This window comes from Bactrocera neohumeralis, unplaced genomic scaffold (assembly GCF_024586455.1).
Source record: "Bactrocera neohumeralis isolate Rockhampton unplaced genomic scaffold, APGP_CSIRO_Bneo_wtdbg2-racon-allhic-juicebox.fasta_v2 cluster10, whole genome shotgun sequence".
NCBI lineage: Eukaryota > Metazoa > Arthropoda > Insecta > Diptera > Tephritidae > Bactrocera > Bactrocera neohumeralis.
In genome coordinates, this window is record NW_026089623.1 from 19,901,851 (window position 1) to 19,928,692 (window position 26,842).

At 38.6% G+C, this 26,842-nt stretch overlaps 3 protein-coding genes across 3 annotated transcripts; 2 read left to right on the forward strand and 1 right to left on the reverse strand.

Moving 5' to 3' along the window:
* The first annotated feature begins 6,288 nt into the window (after nucleotides 1-6,288).
* Nucleotides 6,289-6,757, forward strand: LOC126765386 (uncharacterized). Its single transcript, XM_050483117.1, has 2 exons — nucleotides 6,289-6,372; nucleotides 6,434-6,757. Exons 1-2 carry the CDS (start codon nucleotides 6,331-6,333, stop codon nucleotides 6,755-6,757), a joined length of 366 nt encoding a protein of 121 aa, XP_050339074.1. The 5' UTR covers nucleotides 6,289-6,330.
* Nucleotides 6,758-23,536: 16,779 nt separating this feature from the next.
* On the forward strand, nucleotides 23,537-25,069 carry LOC126765265 (uncharacterized). The gene is made up of 2 exons (XM_050482969.1): nucleotides 23,537-23,893; nucleotides 23,958-25,069. Exons 1-2 carry the CDS (start codon nucleotides 23,815-23,817, stop codon nucleotides 25,067-25,069), a joined length of 1,191 nt encoding a protein of 396 aa, XP_050338926.1. The 5' UTR covers nucleotides 23,537-23,814.
* LOC126765343 (uncharacterized) lies at nucleotides 25,067-26,389 on the reverse strand. Its single transcript, XM_050483069.1, has 3 exons — nucleotides 26,302-26,389; nucleotides 25,962-26,232; nucleotides 25,067-25,899 (listed from the first exon to the last, which is right to left on the reverse strand). Exons 1-3 carry the CDS (start codon nucleotides 26,326-26,328, stop codon nucleotides 25,526-25,528), a joined length of 672 nt encoding a protein of 223 aa, XP_050339026.1. The 5' UTR covers nucleotides 26,329-26,389; the 3' UTR covers nucleotides 25,067-25,525.
* Nucleotides 26,390-26,842: the final 453 nt, after the last annotated feature.

Sequence of the window (26,842 nt, forward strand, 5' to 3'; positions counted from 1 at the left end):
GGTACCATCTTCTAAAAGAGTGTACAGCTGCTGGCGTATCATCGGCCTCAACACCCGCGCCGTTAGTTCTGCTTTCTCCAGGCTGGACAAGGAAGCACAGAAAATGGGTCTGGCAGTGAACGAGGGCAAGACGAAATATCTCCTGTCATCAAACAAACAGTCGTCGCACTCGCGACTTGGCTCTCACGTCACTTTTGACAGTCATAACTTTGAAGTTGTAGATAATTTCGTCTATTTAGGAACCAGTATTAACACCACCAACAAGTACAGCCTAGAAATCCAACGCAGGATTGCTCTTGCCAACAGGTGTTACTTTGGACTTAGTAGGCAAATGAAAAGTAAAGTCCTCTCTCGACGAACGAAAGCTAAACTCTATACCTCGCTCATAATTCCCGTCCTGCTATATGGTGCAGAGGCTTGGACGATGACATCAGCCGATGAGTCGACGTTACGAGTTTTCGAGAGAAAAATTCTGCGAAAGATTTATGGTACTTTGCGCATTGGCCACGGCGAATATCGCATTCGATGGAACGAGAGCTGTACGAGATATACGACGACAGTGACATAGTTCAGCGAATTAAAAGACAGCGGCTACGCTGGGTAGGTCATGTTGTCCGGATGGATGAAAGCACTCCAGCTCTGAAAGTATTCCACGCAGTATCCGCCGGGGGAAGTAGAGGAAGAGAAAGACCTCCACTCCGTTGGAAGGACCAAGTGGAGAAGAACCTGGCTTCGCTTGGAATATCCAATTGGCGCCATGTAGCGAAAAGAAAAAACGACTGGCGCGCTGTTGTTAACTCGGCTATAATCGCGTAAGCGGTGTCTACGCCAATTAAGAAGAAGAAGAAGCTAACACTTTAACAAGCCAAGATGGGTATTGCCTAACTCAATCTGATGTGGTTATTTGTGCAAGATTTTTTGACTACCGCTACCGAGATATACTTAAATTTTTAAAAGAAAATGGAAAACCTTTTTAAAGAATATTTTGTTATAAACTTTTACTGAGGAGTGGAGTTTCAACAGAGAGGTTCTACGCATGTACGTGACATATGTACATTGTCTTAATAATGCTCCCAGGATCAACCTTCAAGATCTTTAGACATTCCCAGATGCCATTAATTTTATTATTCTCTTGCAACCAGTTGCTACAGAGTGTTATGGTTTTGTTCACCTAACGGTTGTACGTATCATATTAAACTTATCGAGGTATATAAGAGTTGTGTTGAAAAGTTTAAATCCGGTTGACTCTCTGCCCGTCCGTCCGTTAGTGCAAGCTATAACTTGAGTTCCCCAGTAAAAAAATAAAATTCGAGTTCAAAGATGAACGTATTCGGATTACTGTCACGCCTACAAATCGCTATTAACCGAAAACATATAAAGGGCCATAACTAAACACTTATTTAAGATATAAAGCTATAATTTGGCATAATGAATTGCAGTGGCAAGGGGCACCTGTGGGAAAAAATGATAAAAAAGAAGGCAGGGCCCCGCCCTCTAACAGGTTTAATGCACATATCCCCTAAACCACTTAAGCTACAACAACCAAATTTACTGTGTACAAATCTTACAAGAACTTCTACCTATAGAGTGAAAATGGATGAAATCGGAAGATTACACCGCTCACTCCCCATATAACGGTACTGTTAAAAACCACTAAAAGCGCAAAAATTAAGTAACTGAATACGCTCGTCATTAAATTTTACCATCCAGGTGGTATGAGAAAGCTTTATGAGAGCCGGTGTGAAAAGTGGACGATGGGCGTGGCACCACCCACTTTTTGGTGAAATCAAATATCTCGGGACCCAACCAACCGATATCGACAAAATTTAGTACGTGTTCTTTTTATATTCTTATGTCACAGCGTGAAAATGAAGGAAGTCGGAAAACAACCACGCCTACTCTCATATAGCACAAATTTTTATTTCACTTGATTCGCTCTGTTTCCAGTACAAAAATCAAGAAGCAATTAATATACTATAAGAGAATAAAACTTTGTAAGAATAATGTATTTAGTGTGTACCACCTTATGCTCCTAGGTACCAAATATTTAGACCCCGGTACCTATAGTTGAATTTTTAATTTTTGAACTTAGCCATTCCTTACTTGTTGACAATTATATTTTTGCAGATGGTTTGGCGAACTACTTATGAAATTATTTAGGTTACCAAAGCCTTTAGTTCAGAAAGTCTTGTACAAGATAAATAATAGGTCGACAATTTTGTCGTTTTTGTATAATATATCCCCTAATCTTTTCACCCAAATCTTACTACCTCTTCAAGAAACAACTCAAAATTTTAAATATTTGTAAATTTGTTCCAGAATTCAAAATGTTTTAAGTTCAATTTTTATTAAATAATGTCCTAGAAAGTCTTTAAATTAGACTAAGAAAAATGTGCACGAAACGTGGAAAAAGAGCTCAGGGTGTTAGCACTTCCAAAAATAAACAAAGTCAAAATTTTTTGAACTTGTATGGAGAAGATTCAACAAATAATGTCACTGAACCTGATTGTAATATTAGACTAAGTAAACCTCCTATACTATAATTTCAATTGCGTAATTATTTCCTTTAGTTCAAAGTCTAAATAATATTTTTATTATTTTTTATTAAGGCTCACACATTTGATGCACCAGCTAGAAACAATTTACCCGTTTTAAGAGTTCATTGGTGGTTGAGCTCTTTACACATTCTACCATATCTTTATCCGAACAGAGTCACAGTTTTTAATTTTAATACATTCAAAGATTCAACAATGTTGTCAATAGCATCCTTGATGTTGTAGTTTTTATATTTTAAATAGTTTTTAAATGTCTTAGTTGAAGATTTACCTTATAAGTTGCCAGGTAAGTTCGGAGTAGACGATATGCCTTAAAAATGGCTATTGCACCCTGATCCGTTGGTTGGTTCAGAGCTGTGGTATTTTTCGGAAGGTACTCAATCTTGACATCATCAGATAGGTCGATTAAATTACTTGAATGGCCTGGTGCATTATCCAAAATTAGCAAAGCCGTGTTGCCTAACTTATGACCAGAGGCGCATATATTTCGATTTTGGAAATGAACGTGCGATATCGCATTATCATTGGTGTACTGGATGATTAAGATCCTGAAGAAACAATGCTCAGAACCCGATGGAAATGGGCGCAAGCAGCGTTGACAACGGAGGTAACAAAACAATAATGCCGGGTCCAGGGTCAAAAATAATTGATTTCTACGACAAGAGATCGGTCGTACTAAAAAAACCGATATAGCCAATTTAGGGGAGGTATATCCCAAAACTAAGATGGTAGCGATAGACAAAAAGGCTAAAGGCAAGAATCTGCTTACAAGGAGGTAGAAATTCGTTAAGGCGTTCGAGGACTCCGTAGCAGAATCTGGCGTGGAGGCCAAAAGGGTCACTATGCAGATTCACTTACTGTTTTCAAAGACGAAAAGTGGTGCGGAATAAATTACGGACTCACAAAGGTGAGAATAACTACCTACAATTCGATCGCCAAGGCTGCAGACCACCTAGTATCGGAAAACGAGATGGGCGAAATCGAGGAAGATCCCATACTATACTCTCTAAACTTTAGTCGCTAAAACTATTGTGAATTCGTGTTTTACAAACTAATCTCCATCACATTAAACCAGCTACAGTAGCCTTTAACGTCGTGGCAATATAACAGCTTGGCTTTTGCCCCCATTCAGGAGCCATGAGTTAATGAGGGGCGTATATTACTGAAGCTGTTAAGTTTAGCTAAATTATCCTAAGACAAGGAAGGTTGGGATAGATATTACAGCCTGCTAAGATTACAGAAACAGGTTGAGCACATAAAATACCGGGGATTATAGTGGATAGATAGTTTTGAAGGAAAGTCAAATTGATATATAGCGAACGCGGGCAAAAGCTTACATACAAGTCAAAGAACTTCAAACAGATTAGTCTCTTTTCATTTCTCTTAAAAACGTGGGAAAGACTAATAGAAATACACATACTTTGTGACACAGTAAAGTAAATTCCCACCACTTATGCCAGTCTTCGAAATGATTTTCTTACGTATTTTTTGGAATGCCCTTCAGCTCCTTCAGCTTGGGGAATAAGAAAAAATCACATAGAGCCAAATCTGGTAAATACGCTGGTTCATTGATGGCATTCATTGCGTTTATGACTTTAACCCTCTCATGCCCGAGTTAAAATGGGCGGAACTTAAACATTTTTTAGGACAGATACATATACATTATGTTAGTCTTATCTCAAGTAGGAAGTGATACAAATTTCAAAGTCCTTAGTGTCCTGCACTTTTACAAAATTATTGTAAACAAACTAAACACTTTTCCAATGACTTATTTTTATTTATATTAACTAACTTACCCTTATTTATTTATGTTGTTCCCTTGGTTTTACAATAAAACATTTATTTTAATCTTTTTAAACAATTTTTGCGTAAACGCTTGTTTTCGCGATCTTGACAATTTCACTCTGCGAAAAACAATTACTGAATGAACCTTTGCATAGCTTACATTAGAACAATTCACTGTAAACTTACACAATACACCAGATTACATAATGCAAAAAACCGGGCGTCAAAAAAATTTAAATAACGGGACTTAGAAGAATGAAAGTGTTAAATTCGGTCACAATCATGGCTCGATGCATTATCATCGTGTAAAATTCATGAATTGTTCTTCTACAAATCCGGCCATTTTCAACAGATGTTCTAACGCAAATGTTTCATTATGGCCAAATATAACTACAGTGGTGCTCCAGTATAACGAACGCCGATATAACGAATGTTCAATATAACGAACGCTGTTTTTCAATACATTGATGACTCTATATAACGAAAGCTGGACATTGGATGAACTCGATATTACGAATGTATGGCGTTTGTATTTGGTTTTGGTTGTATTACAACAAAAAACAATGCAGGCAGTTAAATACCCGTTAGTTCTTGTTATTATTGAGCTATTTTTTAAAGAATTCTATTTATTTTTTTATGCACGCTTTATTGTCCGAAATATCAGTTGTGAGTTCAAAGTGGTAAAGTGAGGATATCGCATAAATTATTTAAAAATGCCTTCAATTCGAAAACGGCTTTGCTTGGGTGACAAATTAAAAATAATTGACGACAATAAAAAGGGGAAAACCCTGAAAGAAATCTCTTTGAAATATTGTATTCCAAAATCGAGTGTTTGCACAATTTTAAAAAATTTTCGGAAAGTGATAAGAAGTGTTAAAGGTACACATGCTGGCACATTGAGACGACAATCGTTAAAGAAAGGCGAATATCATAGGATGGAAAAGGCTTTATATAAGTGGTTTGTCTCCCAGCGTGAAAAGCACGTACCTATTAACAGCAATATTTTAAAAGCCAAAGCTGTGCAAACCCATAATACAAAATATCCCAATGAAAATTTTAAGGCAAGTAATGGTTGGTTTAGTAAATTTAAAAAACGGTTTGGGATCCGAATTTTAAAAGAATCTGGCGAAAAACTGTCCTCCCAAGCTGATTTAGTGACACCGTTCAAAGAAAAATTAAATGAAATTATCGTAAAAAATGACATAAGTCTTGATGCAGTTTTCAACGCTGATGAAACTGGACTTTACTGGAAGATGTTGCTGAACCAAACTCTAGTTCACGCTAATGAAGACAGAGCACCGGGCTATCCAAGGAACGAGTTACAATTCTTGCCTGCTCAAATGCAACGGAAACAATGAAATTAAAGCCTCTTGTAATAGGAAAATCAAAAAACCCTCGTTCCTTTAAAAACAAAACACTTGCCGTGGACTATGCGCACTCAAAATCCGCGTGGATGAATATCGAAATTTTTATAAAATGGTTTTTTAGTAAATTCGTGCTTCAGGTTTGTATATTACAACAATTTTCACTTCAATACTCCTTAATAATACTTTTAATTATAGGTTGAAGATTTTCTTGAAAGTCGAAATCTACCAAAGCGAGCAATATTACTCCTGGATAACGCTCCTAGTCATCCACCTGAAGAAGATTTGGTGACTCCAGATGGAAAAATATGGACAGTGTTTATGCCACCGAATGTAACGGCTCTATTCAACCGATGGACCAGAACGCGATTCGCCTCACCAAATTATTTTACCGAAATTCTTTACTGAGCAGTGTAGTGCAAAAAGAAAATATAAACTCAGCGTTAAAGGACCTCACCCTTTTCAATGCAGTTCAACTTATTGCTGCAGCTTGGGAAAAAGTTTCAGGGGTTGTTCTTCAGAAGTGTTGGAAAAACATTTTAATTAATAAAACCACACCTGACGATGAAGATGATGAAGACAATATACCTCTAGCAGATTTGCGATTCAGAAAAGACCTTTCTGTTATGGAGAGCACACTTTCTCTTATCCATATAATGTTTCCCCAGGTATGGTTTAACTTATGCATTTGTAGAAATAATTTAAATTAATATTCAAATAAAATTTTAGACAAAGTTCAACACAGATGATTTGGAAGCATGGAATAGGCTAGACAATGTACTTGTAGAAGAGAACCCGAGTTCTGAAAATGAACTAGCTATAGAAATTTCAGAAGAGGAGGAAGGTGGTACCGCTGCAGTTGTAGCTGTGCCGCCAATAAAGCATACTGATGCCATCGACTGCTTTGAGAAGTGTATCAAATGGTCTAAAGAAAACAACGTGGAACAGGAAAAAATATTTTTATTGAAAATCCTACATCAAAAGGCACAGGATCTCAAAATTTCTCGCCCACAAAAGCAAATGAGCATAACAAATTTCTTTTCAGTTGAATAATGCTCATATTTTTGTTATAAAATTCAACTTTTAATTAATTTTATTGTATGCATTTTCCATTGTATATGTATTTATTTCAACCAATGTTTATGAATTCATTAATAAATAGTTATTTTTAAACATATATGTAACAATATTAATTTACTTTTCGTTTCCGATATAACGAATATTTCAGTTTAACGAACGGTCCCAACATTATATCATTCGTTATATTGGAGTACCACTGTACTTATAGACCGTCCTTATCGAAAAAATCAATGACCATCATCTTGATTTTTGAGTGGCTTTAGTGTCGTTTTTTTTGGATTAGGTTCGTTTTTCTCCTTCCATTCCCATGCTTGTTGACTTCTATACATGCCAAACTCATAAACCCATGTCTCACCGGCAGTCAAAAAGCTTTTCGTGAATGTGGGATTGGAATTGGAACGATCAAACATGTCCAAAGAGACTTTTATCGGAACGAGTCGGGCAAGAGCGCGTTTTATGCCCAAAATATCCGCAATCATTCGAAAAGTACCTGACGGTTTTGAAGCACCATATGATTAATTTTTTTTCAATAATTTCAATAGTTGAAGATGTCGAAGGTCGTCCAGAATGAGGCATGTCTTCAACGATCTCTCGACCGCCTTTGAAGGCTTTGTATCACTCGCACTTTTCCAACACTCCCGCGCATGAAATTTGGTTAGAAAAACCAAATTTGGGACAAATTCCTTGTTCGATATTTGTATCCTTGGTAAAAATCGCATCACACTACTGAGATGTACCGATTTAAGTAACTGCTGTAAACCAACTGTTTGACAGATCGTTCTCATATTTGGCATAGTAATTATGGACAGTCTTCCCAACTTACCAAAGTACATTTTTTTTAAATAACATTTACTCAGTGGATTGAATTACAATCTCCAGGTGTTTTTTGTCACAATGTAAGAAACAAATCAAATCCAGAAAGACTGGCTATTTCGCAGCATGCATATACTAAAGAACACGGCACTATGCTCAGTGCTAGAAGAGTTTGAAAAATCTGTGGAGTTTCAAAAAATACACTCTATTTGCCTTTTTACACTTGAAAGGCGCTTTTAATAATATGCAGCCTGGTGCCATACTAGGCGTGCTTAAAGGCTTAAAGGCATCTCCGAACCTTTAAGAAAATTAATTAAATAATGGGAGCTTCAACGATGAGCTGATCTGCCCAAAGAGGTACACCTCAAGAATGCGTGTTATCTTCGCTTTGCTGGGTCTTAACAGTTTTAAAAATTACGAATACAGAGGCTAACCATATACTAACAATATTAAGCGACGTAAACCGTTGGGCCGTATCGTACCGACAAAAATTTAATGGTATTGTTTATAAGGAAACACAGTACATAATTTTATACTTGCTGCCAACAGACTTGTTCTGTAAGCAACTGGCAGCGAAATCAGCTCTTTGACTGGGAGCATCCCCCCAATTTGTCGCAATATTCTATCATACTTATTAAGTTCTCGTTTATACCCACTACTACAGACTTTCGAATTGAAACTAAGTTCGATCCCCAATATTGCCTTCTCTTCCAAAAAAGACTGAGAAAGGGGAGCGGTAGTTATCTATAAGGCTGGATTTAACCTAGATCATTTAGTGGGTGGTGGTGTCTTTACAGCAAAATTATATACCAAAATTGCTTCCGTTTATCAACACTGCATTGGTCTGTACAGAAAAAGAATGGCAACTATCGGTCGGCGGTTTCTGAACGACGTCTCAGAGATTGCAAAAGTAAAACTATATGTACTGATGAACTTCAGCAGAAACATGGGGTGGTTCAGAGAGGAGACAATAGAGTGAGAGAATATTACCTGCTTAGCAATGACATAATTAATTCAAAGCATTACAAGCTGATCTATTCAAAAGTAGTCATAAATAATAAAATATAGATTTCGAGTGATGAGCTATATAACTGTAACAACACATGAAAACGCGATAAAGACCTCCAGAATGATTGTGAAAATAAGTCAGATTTAAACTTTTATGAAATAAAGTTTTAAGTATTTAAAGTAGTATTTTTGGGAGAGTTAAGACTAGTGAAGACGTCGAAATAAATCATATCATTGCGTTCAGAACTTGTTGGAATGTTTACAAATTCAATCAGAGTAACACTTCTAATTTAGTGAGACATACATAAGAGCAACATATATTTAAAAGACCATGTCTCTGTACTTAAATAAAAAAATATTCACTTTGAACATAAAAAATTTTTAAGACCTCTCTGTTGAAAAAGTTTTTTTGTTACTGATATACTATAGTAAGACATATGAATCAATATATAATGCATTTACAATTTATTGAATAATGTGTTAGAACGATGAGTGAAATCTGAGTTAAATGAAATGAGTGAAGCAGCTCGTAGAGTGTTTTAAAAAATAAGAAGAAAATTGAGGCTTTGAAACATCACTAAAAACTTTTCAACTGCCAGATGGAACACTGTGTTTTACTTGCTGAGCTCAGTCCAAAAAACCGGACAGAAATTACAAACATTTTACAAAGTAAACATATGTATATCAGTAACACCTATCAGTAATTAGTTATCAAGACTTAATGGTATAAGTTGGGGCCGACGGACTGCCGGCCGAGCTATTCAAACACGGCGGCGAAGAACTAATAGGGAGCATGCATCAGCTTCTTTGTAAAATATGGTCGGACGAAAGCATGCCCAACGATTGGAATTTAAGTGTGCTATGCCCAATCCATAAAAAAGGAGACCCCACAATCTGCGCCAACTACCGTGGGATAAGCCTCCTCAACATCGCATATAAGGTTCTATCGAGCGAATTGTGTGAAAGATTAAAGCCCACCGTCAACAAACTGATTGGACCTTATCAGTGTGGCATCAGGCCTGGAAAATCAACAACCGACCGGATATTCTCCATGCGCCAAATCTTGGAAAAGACCAGTGGAAGGAGAATCGACACACACCACCTCTTCGTCAATTTCAAAGCTGCTCGACAGCACGAAAAGGAGCTGCCTTTATGCCGCGATGTCTGAATTTGGTATCCCCGCAAAACTAATACGGCTGTGTAAACTGACGTTGAGCAACACGAAAAGCTCCGTCAGGATCGGGAAGGACCTCTCCGAGCCGTTCGATACCAAACGAGGTTTCAGACAAGGCGACTCCCTATCGTGCGACTTCTTCAACCTGCTTCTGGAGAAAATAGTTCGAGCTGCAGAACTAAACAGAGAAGGTACCATCTTCTATAAGAGTGTACAGCTGCTGGCGTATGCCGACGATATTGATATCATTGGCCTCAACACCCGCGCCGTTAGTTCTGCTTTCTCCAGGCTGGGCAAGGAAACACAGAAAATGGGTCTGGCAGTGAACGAGGGCAAAACGAAATTTCTCCTGTCATCAAACAAACAGTCGTCGCACTCGCGACTTGGCTCTCACGTCACTGTTGACAGTCATAACTTTGAAGTTGTAGATAATTTCGTCTATTCAGGAACCAGCATTAACACCACCAACAATGTCAGCCTAGAAATCCAACGCAGGATTGCTCTTGCCAACAGGTGCTACTTCGGACTGAGTACGCAATTGAAAAGTAAAGTCCTCTCTCGACGAACAAAAGCTAAACTCTATAAGTCGCTCATAATTCCCGTCCTGCTATATGGTGCAGAGGCTTGGGCGGTGACAGCAACCGATGAGTCGACGTTACGGGTTTTCGAGAGAAAAATTCTGCGAAAGATTAATGGTCCTTTGCGCATTGGCCACGGCGAATATCGCATTCGATGGAACGATGAGCTGTACGAGATATACGACGACATTGACATAGTTCAGCGAATTAAAAGGTAGCGGCTACGCTGGCTAGGTCATGTTGTCCGGCTGGATGAAAACACTCTGAAAGTATTCGACGCAGTACCCGGGGGAGGCAGAGGAAGAGAAAGACCTCCACTCCGTTGGAAGGACCAAGTGGAGAAGGACCTGGCTTCGCTTGGAATATCCAACTGGCGCCACGTAGCGAAAAGAAGAAACGACTGGCGCGCTGTTGTTAACTCGGCTATAATCGCGTAAGCGGTGTCTTCTAAGAAGAAGAATGGTATAAGTTGAAAAAGCTACAAGGAGAAAATTATAAACATTTGGTACTTCCTTGTATAGTAGTACATGGGATGAAAGAAGTTTCTTTAAGAAGCGAAAGTAGCTTTAATTTTATAAATAATTTCAAAGAAAAGCTAAAATAGTTATTGGACACCGTTGTTTTGGAAAATCTTACCTGCTGTATTTTAATTCCTTTCAACGAACAAGTTAATATCCTTCAATCATAATGATAAAGTTCCCATAAAAAGTGAATACAAATCTATAATGTCAAGTTACATATGCGATGCGGACGGTCACGAGCAGCCAAATATCGGGTGATTTTTTAAGAGCTTGATAACTTTTTTTTTAAAAAAAACGCATAAAATTTGCAAAATCTCATCGGTTCTTTATTTGAAACGTTAGATTGGTTCATGACATTTACTTTTTGAAGATAATTTCATTTAAATGTTGACCGCGGCTGCGTCTTAGGTGGTCCATTCGGAAAGTCCAATTTTGGGCACGTCGAATTTTCAGTGAATGGGCCCTAGAAAAGTTGGCAGAAAATCCGCTTTTTTATCGACAAATTTTGTTCAGCGATGAGGCTCATTTCTGGTTGAATGGCTACGTAAATAAGCAAAATTGCCGCATTTGGGGTGAAGAGCAACCAGAAGCCGTTCAAGAACTGCCCATGCATCCCGAAAAATGCAGTGTTTGGTGTGGTTTGTACGCTGGTGGAATCATTGGACCGTATTTTTTCAAAGATGCTGTTGGACGCAACGTTACGGTGAATGGCGATCGCTATCGTTCGATGCTAACAAACTTTTTGTTGCCAAACAAGATGGCGCTACATGCCACACAGCTCGCGATTCTATGGCCATTTTGAGGGAAAACTTCGGAGAACAATTCATCTCAAGAAATGGACCCGTAAGTTGGCCACCAAGATCATGCGATTTAACGCCTTTAGACTATTTTTTGTGGGGCTACGTCAAGTCTAAAGTCTACAGAAATAAGCCAGCAACTATTCCAGCTTTGGAAGACAACATTTCCGAAGAAATTCGGGCTATTCCGGCCGAAATGCTCGAAAAAGTTGCCCAAAATTGGACTTTCCGAATGGACCACCTAAGACGCAGCCGCGGTCAACATTTAAATGAAATTATCTTCAAAAAGTAAATGTCATGAACCAATCTAACGTTTCAAATAAAGAACCGATGAGATTTTGCAAATTTTATGCGTTTTTTTTTTAAAAAAGTTATCAAGCTCTTAAAAAATCACCCGATATATCTGCTAGCCCTCCAACCATCCTCATTTTTTCAGCATTCTTTTATCAATCGTGAGTTTAAATAAGGAAGACAATGTCAATACCCAAATTTTTAAATACGAAATGACTAATTTCTTATACTATGACAAATTCAGAGTCTTTCAGTGGTGACACTACACCTACACCTACATCAATTTGAATTATGTGAGCGCATCTGTCAAGGTCATTATTTTTCAATCTCTCCTTTCGGTCAGTCGCTATACGGCGCAAGCTATTAACTCCTAAAGCTACTTTTACTTGTCAAGGAGGAAAAAACAATGTGTGCATTTTTTCCCCTCTTCATGGGATCAGAGTCCCACATTTTCGAACATTGATTCTTATGTAAAATTGAACGAGGAATTGGTTTTTCGAAAAAAACAAATTTTTTTTTGGATTTAGAGATTTTTTTTTGGAATTTGAAAATATTTTGGTTATTTGAAAAAATAATTTTTTTTTTGGTTTTGATATTTTTTTTTTGGAATTTTAAAATATTTTTATCAGAAAGCTGAGATTTTTTTTACATAAAATCGTATAACTTCAACATTTTTTGCACCAAATTTTCAGGCCGTTAAAAAATATAAGAAATAGTAATTTTGTTGTTTGTTCGGAATACGGGTACAAAACCATGTCGCCAATTAATGGAATGGCCCATATATAACAGCTCTTTTATATGTAAGATCTTATGATGTCATACGTTTATCTTACAGCAATTTCGTCTTCTCATACCCTCTACCCTCATATACCGATAGCTTCTGAAGCAGCAGTGGTCAGATAAAAACTCCTTAAGGTGGTAGTTCACATCACCACGCGTAACCAAGTCTCTAATATTGGGTATCAGAGAGTGGGTCATCCTTCCCTTCCTTGAGGTATTTCATATTTCCTGCCATTGCCGGGGGCACTTTCCATACATTTTTGCCAGTTCTAGTATATATTGGCTTGGTATTTTGTAGGCCCGATATAACATTCATTGCATCATTAGATACTGTTCTAAATGCGCAGCAGGTTCTTAATGACGCCAGTCTGTGTACCGAAGTAACTCTTCTCATGTACGAGCTGCTACTAGACAGATAACCAAATTGGCGTCGCGTAAAGAATAATCAAACTACTAAAATTTGTCAGCAGCTTTCTCACTAGTTGTCTGGGATCCCGCATATTGGGCATTATTCTAGCAATTGCCGACATAGACCTCGCCGCTTTGGTGTGTTTGGTGTGTGTGGCTATTAGGTCCTGAATTACTCTCAGATTTTTGAGATGTGGGGTCGATTTTATGGGATGCCCTAAAGTATAAATCTTAATTATTTCTACTCTCCTACAACTACTCATTAATACCATTTCCGTTTTGTGAACAGCTAGTTGTAACCCAGCAGTCTCGAACTATTTTTTAGTATTGCTATGTATGCTTTCATTACACTTTTTCCTCACAATTACACTTTATCATAATATCTTTACCGCATCCGCCATCACAACTCTCAGAACACCATTGTACCCTACGTTCTAGAATACAGGACCGAGAACTGACCTTTGCGCAAAACCCTGTGACTTTATACGCTTCAGGTCCAGATTATATGTCGTATACTAGTACTCTGTTTTCGAAATGCCACAATTCGAATAAGATAGACAGAAAACCTTTAGCTCTGTCAGCTCTTTAATAATTGGAGTCCAGTTCACTGAGTTAAGGTATTTTAATGTCCATGGTAATGAATATACACTAATGTTTGTCACCCCAACGCCACCTATTCGATATGACGAGTGTTCTTCCGGAAGTTTATCACCTTTGGGGAGAAGAACGAGGCGTTGACGCTTCCAACATTTGGGAAGATTCATTCCTTCAGGCAGCTTGTGTATGCGTTTTGAAACAAAATTGGCTTTCCTTGAATGATAAGCTTAGTAACAAAATTGGGTATTCTGTCTTAGCCGGTTTACCAATATTAATTCTTTTCACCGCATATTCTATATCTTCATGCAACTTTTAAGAGATTTCATTTCAGTTAGTATATGTTGTATCTGGTTACGAGCGTCCCCTTGTGGATCCTCTTTTATGAAACTAATGGCGTATTCGAGCATTTCTGTATCACAGATTTTTGTTTTTCAGCATCTTATATTACTTTTAGGTGCAGAAATACCAGAGTTTGTTTATTCCATTTGTTGATTTTGAAAATTATGGCTTGATGGGACGACGAGCTTACGAGGGTAAGATCAATATACGTTAACGCTCTTCCTTTAATAAATGTTGGCTTGTATCCGTTATTAAAAAGTATTAAATCAAAGTTTGTAAATGATGATAGTAGGGCTGTGCCCTTCGCATTTGTGATTATACTTTCCCATTCATCCGACCATGCATTAAAATCACCAGCAATAACTAGGGGTGCCTAAAAAGTATTTCCTAGAGGTCTGTAAAGGATAGGCTAGGGCCGACATAGCAATTATAGAAATATATGCCCTATACCTTTGTATTCTTTAATATTTTGGAGGTTTTTAAATGGAATATTGCTAAAAGTCCGAACAGTGGTTGATATTCAACTGTGGACATTTAATCATTGTGGCTTTTCAGCAGCCTTTTTTTAAACTGGGTAGCTAAAGCTACTAGTCGGGTGCTTATTCATCCTATGTGGGCATAAGAGACATAATGGCTGCTTACGGCATCCTTTTGCGGCATGCCTCTTTTCTCCACATCGATAGCAAGAGCTGGTGGGACATATGGCCAAACTCAAAGCATTTAAAATATCGCACATGTCCCGGATGCTACAAGTAACCCAACCTACTCTTATCTTATTTGCGCCGAGGAGTTTGGTTGTTCCACTCCGTTGGAAGGACCAAGTGGAGAAGGACCTGGCTTCGCTTGGAATATCCAATTGGCGCCACGTAGCGAAAAGAAGAAACGACTGGCGCGCTGTTGTTAACTCGGCTATAATCGCGTAAGCGGTGTCTACGCCAATTAAGAAGAAGAAGAAGAAGAAGTTTGGTTGAAATTGCCAAAAGGAGAGCAATTTGTGTTTCGTTTTTAAGTCGTCGCAAGGAATTGATAACACTGTAATCTATGGTGTCTTCGTCAAGAAATTTTTTATATATGGACATTCATACTTCATCGGCTGTCTTTGCCTAGTTTATGTCTTTAATTTCAAGAGTAAATGCTTGTGCTAGGATTTTTACTTGTGTCACATCTTTTAAGACCTCTGTTGCGAGTTCTTAAAATTTTTTTAGAAGGCTCCTGTATAAAACTGTTATAAATTGTTATTATTTTTTTTTTTTTGCGGGTGAGGGGGTGGAAAATGCCTTCCGCCTCAACGGTGCTATCGTCATAGCAGTGGTAGGTGCCACTAAAAACCCCCCCTCTAAGGAACCGCCGCCCACCCTGGGACAGCATTTGCATTACTTAAGGGGTTAGGGGTAGTCAGAATTTTCAAAAAATCATTTTTTTTTGCATTTTCGTTAAGTGTAATATCTTAAAAATACTCTCTGAAAATTGCACGTTGATCCGATAATTAGTTTTTGAGTTATTCGACAAATAACTAAGAGAGCTCGGGCACTTCAAAGCGCTCGTGTGAAACTTTAAACCTGTTTTTCTCAAAACTATGTTTTTTGAACTGGTGACAACTGTAACTCGAAAACCGCTCAGTAGATTTTAATGAAATTTATACATTTTAGAATACATAATAAACTCGGGCCTGATCGAAGGATTTTTGTTTTTTCAAAAATTTCGATTACTTAAGACCAATTAACTGTTGAGTTTTCTCAAAAATTTAGAAAAAAAATTCCTGAGGCCGCCATTTTGTTAATGTTTGAAAAACAAAAAAAAAACAATACTTCGATCAGGCCCACGATTATCTATTTATGAAACTAAATTTTTTTGTCCGATTGATTTTTGATGAATCTCCAAGGACTAATGGTTGTCACCGCAAGTACCTTTGTTTGGAACTGGGTCAACATAAACAACTATAACTTTGGAAATTAATTATTTTTGTTTTTTTTTGAAATTTTCGTTTCTTCAAGTCAACACATTCTTTAATAATGCCATATTACTACTTTTGTAAAATAATGTAACACGATTTAATAATAAAAAAAATACTGAAAATTCTCATTTTTTCGTGCTTCTGACTACCCCTAACCTCTTAAGGGTGTCGTTTCATTTTTCTCATTGAGAGATTTACATCTGCGCACCTGCGTCCAGGTCCCGCTTTTTGCTGCGAATTTCTTGATAATCCTTCTTCACTCTCTAACATGACGCTGATTAAATTTTTCGCGTTTATTGGGCCAACCAGGTTTTCTACTGCGATGCGTTCTCGTTGCCAACGCACACATTCAAAGAATGTGTGTTCAGCGTCGTCTTCTGTTATATAGGCATGACGGCTCTTCGACTTTTTCCATTCTGTGGAGGTAATTTTTGAAGTATCCGTGACCGGATAATAGCTGGGATGTGTAAAAATCGACTTCTCCGAATTTACGGATCTTTTATTAGCCTGGCCGTCCATCTGTCGCGACTTTCATTCTCCCATCTTTTTTGCCATGTTGTTATTGTATCTTTCCTTATTTTTTGTATTGCGCTCTTGTTATTTTCGGATGATTTCTTTAGCTCCCACAACTTTTTCTTTTCATATGCTAGAAGGTCCATTGGGGCATTACCGCTTATAACTAATATTGCATCGCCTGATACTGTTCGGTAGGCTGATGCAACTCTGCGGGCTGCGGTGCGGTGCACTCTGGCCATTACCTTACGCCGGTTTTCCTTTTTAAGCGCGTCTGCCCAGATCGGCTCCGTATCGTAAGACGCTGATTGTCGTCGGCATTTGGAACTTTCTCTTTTCTTGGCTGGGGCCTCCTGTGTTGGCCATTAATCGGCTCAGTTGAGAGGGGATCTTTGCTGCCTTTCCTGCGGCGTACTGGATTTGTATCCAGAAGGTTAGTCTGGGGTCCAGTCTTACGCCTAGGTAGTTTACTGCTTTCAGTGTCCTAAGAATATCCGTAGTTGTGTGCATACTTATCTCGAGAGGTATGTGTTTGTTTGTTAGCAGTAGTAGCTCTGTTTTCTCCGTAGCGAGCTGGAGGTTGTGTGTATCGAGCCATGCTTGCGTCCGTATCATGACCTGGTTCAGCTTTCTTCGCGCTTCTTCTGTATCCCTTGCTGTGATTATTGCCGCAATGTCGACCGCGTAGACAATTAAATATAATTCGTCCGGCATTTCTAGTTTTAATATAGCGTCATAGCTAATGTTCCACAAGTCTGCTCCTAGAATGGATCCTTGTGCTGCTCCTGACGTAATCGCTATCTGTCGTGACACTTCTTTACTTTCATACAGTAGTTTTCTGTTGCTAAGGTAACTCCGCTCCACAGCCCTGAGGTAGTCGGGTATCTTGAAGCTTTTTTCGAGAGCGTCCATCATGTCCACCCATCTAGCGTTGTTGAAGGCGTTTCGAACATCTAGAGTCGCCAGTAACACTATTCCATTATATTTATTCCATCTATGCTGCGCTGCTTCTACGCTTTCAATGACGCATTTTATGGCTCCTATAGTTGATCTGCCGGGTCTGAAGCCATGTTGTCTAGGGGACAGTTCTCCAGCTTCGTTGATAGCCGCTTCAAGTTTGGGTTTAATTAGGCTTTCGTATAGTTTTCCCGCTGTATCAAGCTTGCATAGTGTACGGTATGCTGATGGCGATTTGGGCTCTCCTTTTTCCTTACTGATTAGCACCAGCCGTTGCTTTTTCTAGGGCTCAGGGAATATTCCGGCTTCAAGGCAGGCGTTGTACATGTTCAGTAGTACTGCCGGACGCTCTGCATCGATTACTTTGAGGATTTCTGCTGGGATCCCGTCCGGGCCGGGTGATTTGTTGGCCAGCCACTGGCTGCAGCTCTTCAAGGGTGAACTGGGGGATTTGCGAAGATCTTAGAGTTTGTTCTGGATCACTAGCCCTGCTTTTGTGTGTGGTGAATAGTGCGTTCACAATGTGATCCATTTTGACAGCGGTTAAGTCAGGTGGCTTTGCTCGACCGCCGAGTTTCTTCATAACTATTTTATATCCGAGTCCCCAGGGGTTTATGTTTATATCCTCGCTTAGTTCCTCCCATTTTTTCTGTTTGTCGTCGTCGATGGCGTGCTTTAGCTCTTTTTTTGCTGCTTTGTATTGCTCGGCTTCTTTGGATGCGGCTTCTCTGCGCCAGGATCTCGTGTAGGATCTGCGAAGGCGGAGGCATGTGCGTCTGAGTTGGGCGACATTTTCATATATACCATACATTTTGCGGAGCCCGAGAAATGTCAACTTTTTCGTGTTTAGCCTCCACGCAGAGACAGCATGAGAGAGGCTTTGTGCACTCTTTCAAATTGTTATCTGGTTGGCCGCATTTTCTGCAAGCACCTTGTCCCCTTCTATTGGGTCCTTTGCAGTCCCAGGTTAAGTGCCCTGGTCCAAAGCAGCGAAAGCATCTTTTTGGGGTTTCTTTCAGTCGCAGCCTGCAGTTAATCCAGCCGATTTTTATGCGCGCCTGTCGCAACAGTATGTCAGCCTTATCCTCATCGAGCGTTATATATGTCCTGACCTGCTCTCTTGTGTTAGGTGCTATTATACTTATCGTCAAGTCTTCGGTGGAGTCCTGTAGCACATTTTTTACTCTGCTACTTCCTCTTTTGCTGAAAGGGAGTCGAGGTCTCCAATCTCTATTGTGGATTTTGAGTTAAGGTCGGCCACAGTTGCGTATTCTCGGAGGGTCGTCTTGAGTGCCTCGCAGAAACTGACCTTTGTGGACTGTCCCTTCTCCAGCTCCAGTAGTAAACCCCCGACTCTTGATTTGCGGATCCCTTTGATTTTCACCTCTGCTTCTTTTAGGTTTACCTTGCTGCGGATATTCTTGAGGACCTCGTTTGGGCCGGCTTTTTGCTCTCTGGTTTGAGATTCCTTCCTTCTTGTCCCTCTTTTTTGTCTTCCGTTAATTCTATTACGGTTATCTTCCTTGCCTTTTTGAGCAAGACTTTCTGCCACTAGCCATCCTTTTCAGTTCTTGGTCGTACTGTTTCTCGAGGCTCCACTGGTCTTGTCGCCCGCCGCTGCGAGGTTATTGGCTCTGGGATCGTGATCCGTTTGCTCAGAAGTCCGCGTCTTTTCTCGCTAGCCAGTTTCTGCGATAACTCTTCATTACATCGAAGAGTTCATCCAGCTGTGCCGCTCCGTTCTTGATATCCAAGCTGACGTTCTTTTGCTTTGCCATCGCCGTCTTCTTGACTTGCACAATACCTTTGCATTTTTCCAAAGATTTCTCTTCTGCTCGTCTCATTTGAGTAATGTACTCTTGTTTCGGTGAGTTTTGAGGTCCTTCTGTGGTGGCCACTGTAGTGCTCTTATCTTCTATTTGTTTTGCTGGTGGTTCTTGTGTGACAGGTGTTTCCTTTGAGCCGTTTCCTTTCTCCGGTTTTTTCGAGTTGTTTCGGAGTGATAGTAAGTATATCGGATCTAAGTATCCTACTACTTCTACGGAACACGGTCCCGTATTCCTCGTCTTGTTCTGTTGCTCTTTATGTTGTTCCTTCTGTTAGGATTTTTGTTGGTGTTGTGGCGTATTAATTTTTGATCTAATGGATCTCCGCTTCAAGCCGCTATCTCCGCACATTGTAACAGTTGCCCTTTATGAACCCCGTGGTTATCTGTGCAAGAAGGGAGGCCAGGCAAGGGTTGACACAAGTCCTTATGGGAGCTTGTGTTCAGAGCCAGGTTCAGGCACGAACCAGGAGCTCGTCTCAACTGAACCTGTATGGGCAAAAAGTTTTGGCGAAGTGCATTGAACGTACTTGAAGACCTGCCAGGGTTTTAATGAGACGGAGGTGAGAGCAGCATTAGCCTGCCAGTCATTTCGGTAAGATATCACTCTTACCTACTGAGGTGATAGAATACTGCCTTCACTAGCCCTTTGTCAAACTAGTTAATTATTGGTTTCCAGTATTCCATAATCAGATCCTTACTGGCCAAGATTCTGATGGGCGCTTTCTCAGGGTTTTCGTCGGCGTCTGTGCACTTTTGGTGCTACTCACTGTATGGGTCCATCGTCGCTTTGATGCCTCCCTCTCGTGGGTAGGTTCTCCCTCGGTGCAACTCCGGTGGGGGTTGTGGACGCTTATTTAAAGACGGCATTTTCTCGCCTCTTCGCCGGAGGTCATTGGGTGTATTATGCGTTTTGAGACAAGCCCTCCTCTCTTGCAGCTCTTGGTCGGGGGCTGCGTATAACTATTCACAGCTAACCTACTTAGCGTAGGCCATCCACTATCCGCCAGCTGTGACCCCGGTAGTAGCCTGAACTCAGCCTTACCAAACTATTATAAATAGGCACAAGAACTTTGAAATAATATCTCCTTGTAAGCCGACATATTGGTCTAGTGATCGTAATTGATTTTGTTATAATCAAGAATATAGATATATCGCACATAACAACTGATATATGCGCTGATCTATCTCTGATCACTCTCCTGTATTAATAAAGTTATGTGAAAAACTCATATTCGTTGATCAAAAAGTGGGTCTAGAAAAATAGAAAAGCTTGTAAATGAAAAAAGGTGTGCAAGGCGTGAATGGTAGATAAATTGCTCCTTCCACTCGGCTTCAATTTAAATCTGCTGCACGTAAATTAAAAAAAGCGCTTAAACGTAAGGAAGAATTCAATACCGTAATGTACATATATAAAGCAGCTGTGTCCAAATTCAAACAATCAAAATTCTCTTTGGAAAGCCCAAAAGTCCTTGAAGCCACCAACTGACTCCAACATACCTATACAAAACTTGAGTGGAAATTGGGCTCGAAGTGACAAGGAAATGGCTAATTGGTTTGCAAATCACCTTGAAAAGGTATTTCAATCCAATTGCCCAAAAAACAACTTTGAGCTGTCCACCTTACCCAACACAGTTAACGAGTCACTTGAGTCTTTTAAGACTTCACCTTCTGAAATTATTAGAATAATAAAAGAACTTAACCCAAAAAAGTCACCAGAACATGCTAATATTACCCCAAAAATACTAATTGAAATACCAAATATTGCTGTAGAAGTGCTCTCCTTGCTCTTTAATGCAATTCTTGGTTTCGGATACCTTCCAACTTCGTTAAAAAAGGTCCAGAATATCTTGATGAATAAACCGGGAAAAGACTTAACACAGCCTTCTTCATACAGACCAATCAGTCTTCTACCCTGTCTTTCTAAAATATTTGAAAAGTATTACTATCAAAAATGTTTCCTTTCCTCCACGAAAATAATACAATACCAACTCATCTATTCGGATTTCGTGCGAAACATGGCACAATAGAGCATGTAAATAAAATTACTAACGAAATAAGAAAAGCATTTAAGGCACGCCTTAAAAAAAGATATTGGCTGCGTACTAAAGAGGTCACGCAAGGGTTAACGTACGTCCATATGAGTGCCTACTTTCAGTGCCAGATTAGTGTTAATCGGGAGCAAGGCTCAACCGAAAATTGCAACGCCAACTCAATGGCGGAAAGCATCCAACGTACTTTGAGGCCTTGCCGGGTTTTAGTGGGGACGGGAGCCAATGGTCAAGTTAACCGCAAGCCATTTCAGCATGATTTCACTCCGCTTGCTAAAGTTACCTAATGCTACGTTTGTCAGCTCCAATGAATAAATTCCAAGGACGGTTTCCTATAGGTTTTTACCACAGTCTTACTGGGTTTAGGGTGTGGTATCCTTGTTATAAGAATTTAGCATTATCTGTTTTATTGTTGATTAGTTCTGCTGCTCCTGGCCTATAGACAGATGCTGCCCAGTAAGCCGCTCAATTTCAGTCCGACGCTAAACGAATTTTTCTTGTTAGTTATGGGTGGTGTCGGTTCGCCCCACCACAGAGACTTGGTCAGGTAGATATAACGTTTTAAACTACACCCTTCATTTCCCCGGCTTTTTCGGGGATTGCGTATCGGATATTCGCAGCAAATCTTCATATCTGGAGGTCGTTTACCTACCCGTCACTCCACGGTTGATTATATTAGATACGATTAGACAGATAATGAGTTAACGTTAAGTTGATTAAATCGTACGGATTTTTATGACTAACTAGAATAAAGATAAAGATATGTAAATAAATGTATATTATAAATGTATGCACTTGAAAATAATTCATATAATATAATACTCGTATATGGTTCACATCAACACACAACGCGCATGCATTAAGTTGCACGAAGGTTACATTTCGGGATTTTGGCAACACTGGTGTTGGGTACAGGCATCCAGGTAAGCAGTTATAGAGGTTGATACCCAATTTCTACTCTTGTGTCCTCGCCGAAACTTGAGTAATTAAGATACGGTAGCCAACCCGTGTGGTGCCTGGGGTCACGGCTAAAAAAGAGGAAGCTTCAGCGGAGCTCCCGCGACATATTCGGTTGAAGGGGTCACTTAAGACCAATTGCATCGTCTTTTCACCAGAGGTGCGTCTGCGAGTACGAGTCGGTCTAGAAACTAGTGGCTCGCTGTATACAAGTTAATGGTTGCCACCAAATGATTAATAACACGCTGTTTTGAATAGTGAAGCTGAACTCAACTTTCTCGCTGTGTCTCGCTGATTAAGAATTATTGGCTACTGAAAGCTGTGGGTAATCTATTATTGGTGGGATAAGAAATGAATTTCTAGCTTTTGGTTTGAGTATGATACTATAAAAAACTAATGATAGTGTTACTGCAACAAGAATTGCTAAGAAGCTTGAGCTAATTGAAATAATGTTTTTTGATGTTATTCGTTCTGGTTCATTTACATTATTTAAATGTAGTTTATGTAAATAGTTTAAGTCTAATTTAATTTCATTTTCCGTTTGGTTATTCTGAAGTATTGCGGGTAAGATTTGGTAGGAACTTGTTTGCCAGTTTGTGTAACTAACGTTATTCAAAGTTATAGTTTCGTTAAAGAAGTTTATGAGAAAAGTACCATTTAGTTTAAAAGATGTTGTTTAAATGAGTTAAGCCTCCCTCACTCTATCCGAGAAAAGCTAGCGCACCCTACCACAACTCACCTCACCTAATAGAAACACCAAATTCAACATCTGGAAATAACTTGCACCAATACACCATACCTGGGGACAAATTGAATTTCACCTCAGCAAATAGCCACTATCTAATACCTAACAAAAGGATTTGATCATCGCTTTTTTCACACATTCGTTTACACCATTCCTGCTTCTACACTGCGCCGCGCCGACACCGTTCAACATAATTCGCTCCTTATAATTCGGCGATCAACATTCGCTATATACGTTCGTTCATACGCGGCGCCACGAAGATCCGACTTACGTCCACCCCGCTCCGTACACCTATGTACATACCTTCGTCGTTCGAATTTAATTTATTATTTTGTATAAATTTAATTATGTACATTAAATTATTGAAAAGACATTAAATTACATTTAATGATTGTACATTATAAACCCGTGTGCTTTTTAATTAACATTTAGGGTGTTCACAGTTCTATATTATCTGATGTGTTAATTTTGCCATCTGTTAACTTCAAAACATTTTACCACGTGGTAACTTTGTTTGTTGTTGTTTCCTATACAAGTTCGAAATAACAGTCTTAGGCAAAATTACTCTACTTTACTTCGTGTTTTTGTTTCCTGGTAAAGTGGCAACTTTGATCAGCTGACTATTCGCGTTTAGAAAAAATGGAAAGCAACACAGAAATACAGAAGGTAAACGCAATTCGCAATATTTTTATAGCAAATTAATTTTTAATTCTTGAATAAAAATGTCTCATTTAAATGGAAAGCAAAATATATTGAACGCACTCAGCTACAAATGTATACTGGACACCGCTAATGATTCTAGTATGTATATATACTTATTACATAAAATTACCTACCGAAGTTATTTTTTACAATTTTGTTAAAGGCAGTGACGAAGAGGATGACGATATCCTAATAAAATTTGCCATTGATGCAGCGCTTATTATAGCTAATCGGAGAAGTACCCATTTGGGTATACCAAAGTCTTCGCAATGGGTCAATAATGTTCTTCCCAGATTTGATAGTGGCCGCATGCGACAAATGTTGCGCATAGAATTCTTTGAGTTCAACTATATATTATCCTTAATCAAGCAAGACCCTGTTTTCCAAAACAAAAATTTTGTTCCACAATTACCAATCGATCTTCAACTAAAGATAACACTTTTTCGTCTGGGATCAAGTGGAGAGAGTGCCTCTATTAGAAAGATTGCAACATTGTTCGGAATAGGCGATGGCGGAACAGTTACCAAAGTGACAGAGCGGGTTATTACCGCATTGATTAATTTAAAATCTACATTTTTATGTTGGCCATCTAGAGAAGAAAGGCGAAAGATTGTCACAAAAACAATGAAAGAGCTTCCAGGATGTATTGGCTATGTTGACGGTACTGAAATCAGATTAGCAGAGTCGCCTTCAAAAGATCACGAACTATACTTCTCTCGCAAAAAACAGTATGCCATAAAAATGCAAGTAGTATGTGACTATTCACTAAGAATTAGACAAGCGACAATAGGATACCGAGGAAGCGTGCATGATGCTAAAATTTTTGCCGAATCTGCAATAGGTAAAAACCCACAAAATTATTTCTGTCATCGGGAATGGATTGCTGGCGATTCGGCATATCCGCTAAGCCAACATCTTATTACACCTTTTCGACAAAACAGTACTGAGCAGTCAAAAGAAATGAGAGATGCATTCAATCAATATTTCTCTAAATATAGAGTACGTGTAGAAAATTGTTTTGGGAAATTAAAAGAAAAATTTTGCAGTTTAAAAGAACTACGGTTCCGATTAACGAACGAAACTAATTATAAAAATTGTTGTAGATGGATTTTGGCATGTTGTATCCTTCACAACATGCTGCTACAATTTAACTTAGACGAAAATCCTAGTTTAGAAAGCCAAGAAGAAACAGACTTCCCACAAGAAATTTATGAACACGACGACCTAAGAAAAGCTCTATCACATTTTGTAAACAATAAAGATATAATTATTTAATTTTATGTAGTATATATGTATAGTTTTATTTTTTAATTTTTAATTCCTCCATTGCTATTCGTTTGCAAAAGAGGTTTTTATCAACACAGGCTTCAGTTATTTAAATTGAATTAGTTTCGTATAGAAATCTAAACTTTACAAATTTTCATCGAAATATTCAACTTTTTAGTCGACATTTTTAGCCTTTTTGGTATGCAGTTCAATAGCCTATTAAATTTTATTGAAATAAAAGATGTTTAATATTTTTCTAATGAAGGTGTTATACATGTTTTCTTCATATAACGCGATTTATTTTCTATATGGAAGAAAATACTTAGGCCTGCGACATTTTTATTGCATTATTTTCATTTTTTCCATTTCAATTCTTTCTTTCATTTCCAATTCTTTCATAGCTATTCTCTCCCTCATTTGAATTTCCATAACTTGAATTTCCCTGTCAGCTTTTTTTTCTACCAACTATTTTTCAAATTTTTCTTTATCAAACAACAATTGTTGCTCTTTTAGCATTAATTCATTTTCCCTCATCTTTAATTCCTTCTCGATTCTGTCTTTTTTTGCATCAAATAAGCTGGAGTGTACATCGAGAACGTCTGATAGGGCTGTACGCGAATATATACCCTTTCGGACAGCCTTTGACGTAGAAGGGGTGACCAGAGGCTCGGGTAATGCCACGATTTCCTCGACGATTATATCAGAGGACGTGGCAACTTCTGGTGAACCAGTACATGCAATGTACTCGGTATCCAATACAAGGCAGTTTGAAGTGAGCTCCCTATAGCCAAAAATGTCTTCTAAGTCATCGTACCGGACACACATCCTTACAATCGCGTCTAAAAATTAAGTGTATTTGTAGGATATATACATTTAAAAATTTATGATGTGTAGAACCTACTTTTGGTAGTGTCACAATTATCCATGGTGCCATTTCCCGTTGTATTTTGCCAGGACTTGGCCTTGGTGTACTGCAATCTTAAGTTTTTTACCTTGCAACGCACCAGAGTCCAATGCAAGTCGCTGCCAGTTCGGTTTAAAAATCTTTTATAATAATGTTGGGCCGTTGGTTTCTCTAGTGGGCTATTGTCCCTCAAAAAGTTGATTAAACTTTCATTTTCGTTGTCGGTCCACTTTCTGTAGGGAGCCTTTCGAACACGCTTATGTACAACCTGCAATAGAACAATTATAGGCAGAATATTTTCATATTTATATTTAAAAATATTGCGGATTGCGTTTACCTTCTGTATTTCTGTGTTGCTTTCCATTTTTTCTAAACGCGAATAGTCAGCTGATCAAAGTTGCCACTTTACCAGGAAACAAAAACACTAATTGTGCGTTCACAGTTTAAATGTCAAATATCGGGCAAAGTTGCCACATATGAAATTTCCCATAAACTGTGAATACAATAATTGTGAAAGTGATTAGTGCTTTGTTCCCAAATTTTTGACAACAAAATATTCATGGTCCTTCGAGCCATAGTGAGAGGCACTATGGATTATTGAAACAAATATAAAAAAACGAGAAAAATTAAAACAAGAAACAAAAAGAATTGTGTGGTGAACAAAAACCAAAAAAAAAAAAGAGCAGTGCAGTGACACTAACAAAAAAAAAATAAAGATATACCTGTATAAATTTTTTTAACGCAGTGATACACATAAGTACATACATACATACATAAATAAACTTGTGCTCACATAATTAAGTCACATAAACGTTAGGGTGAACAAATTCCTAAATGTTGAACTTTATATGTATAAAATTTTGAATTAAACAAAAATA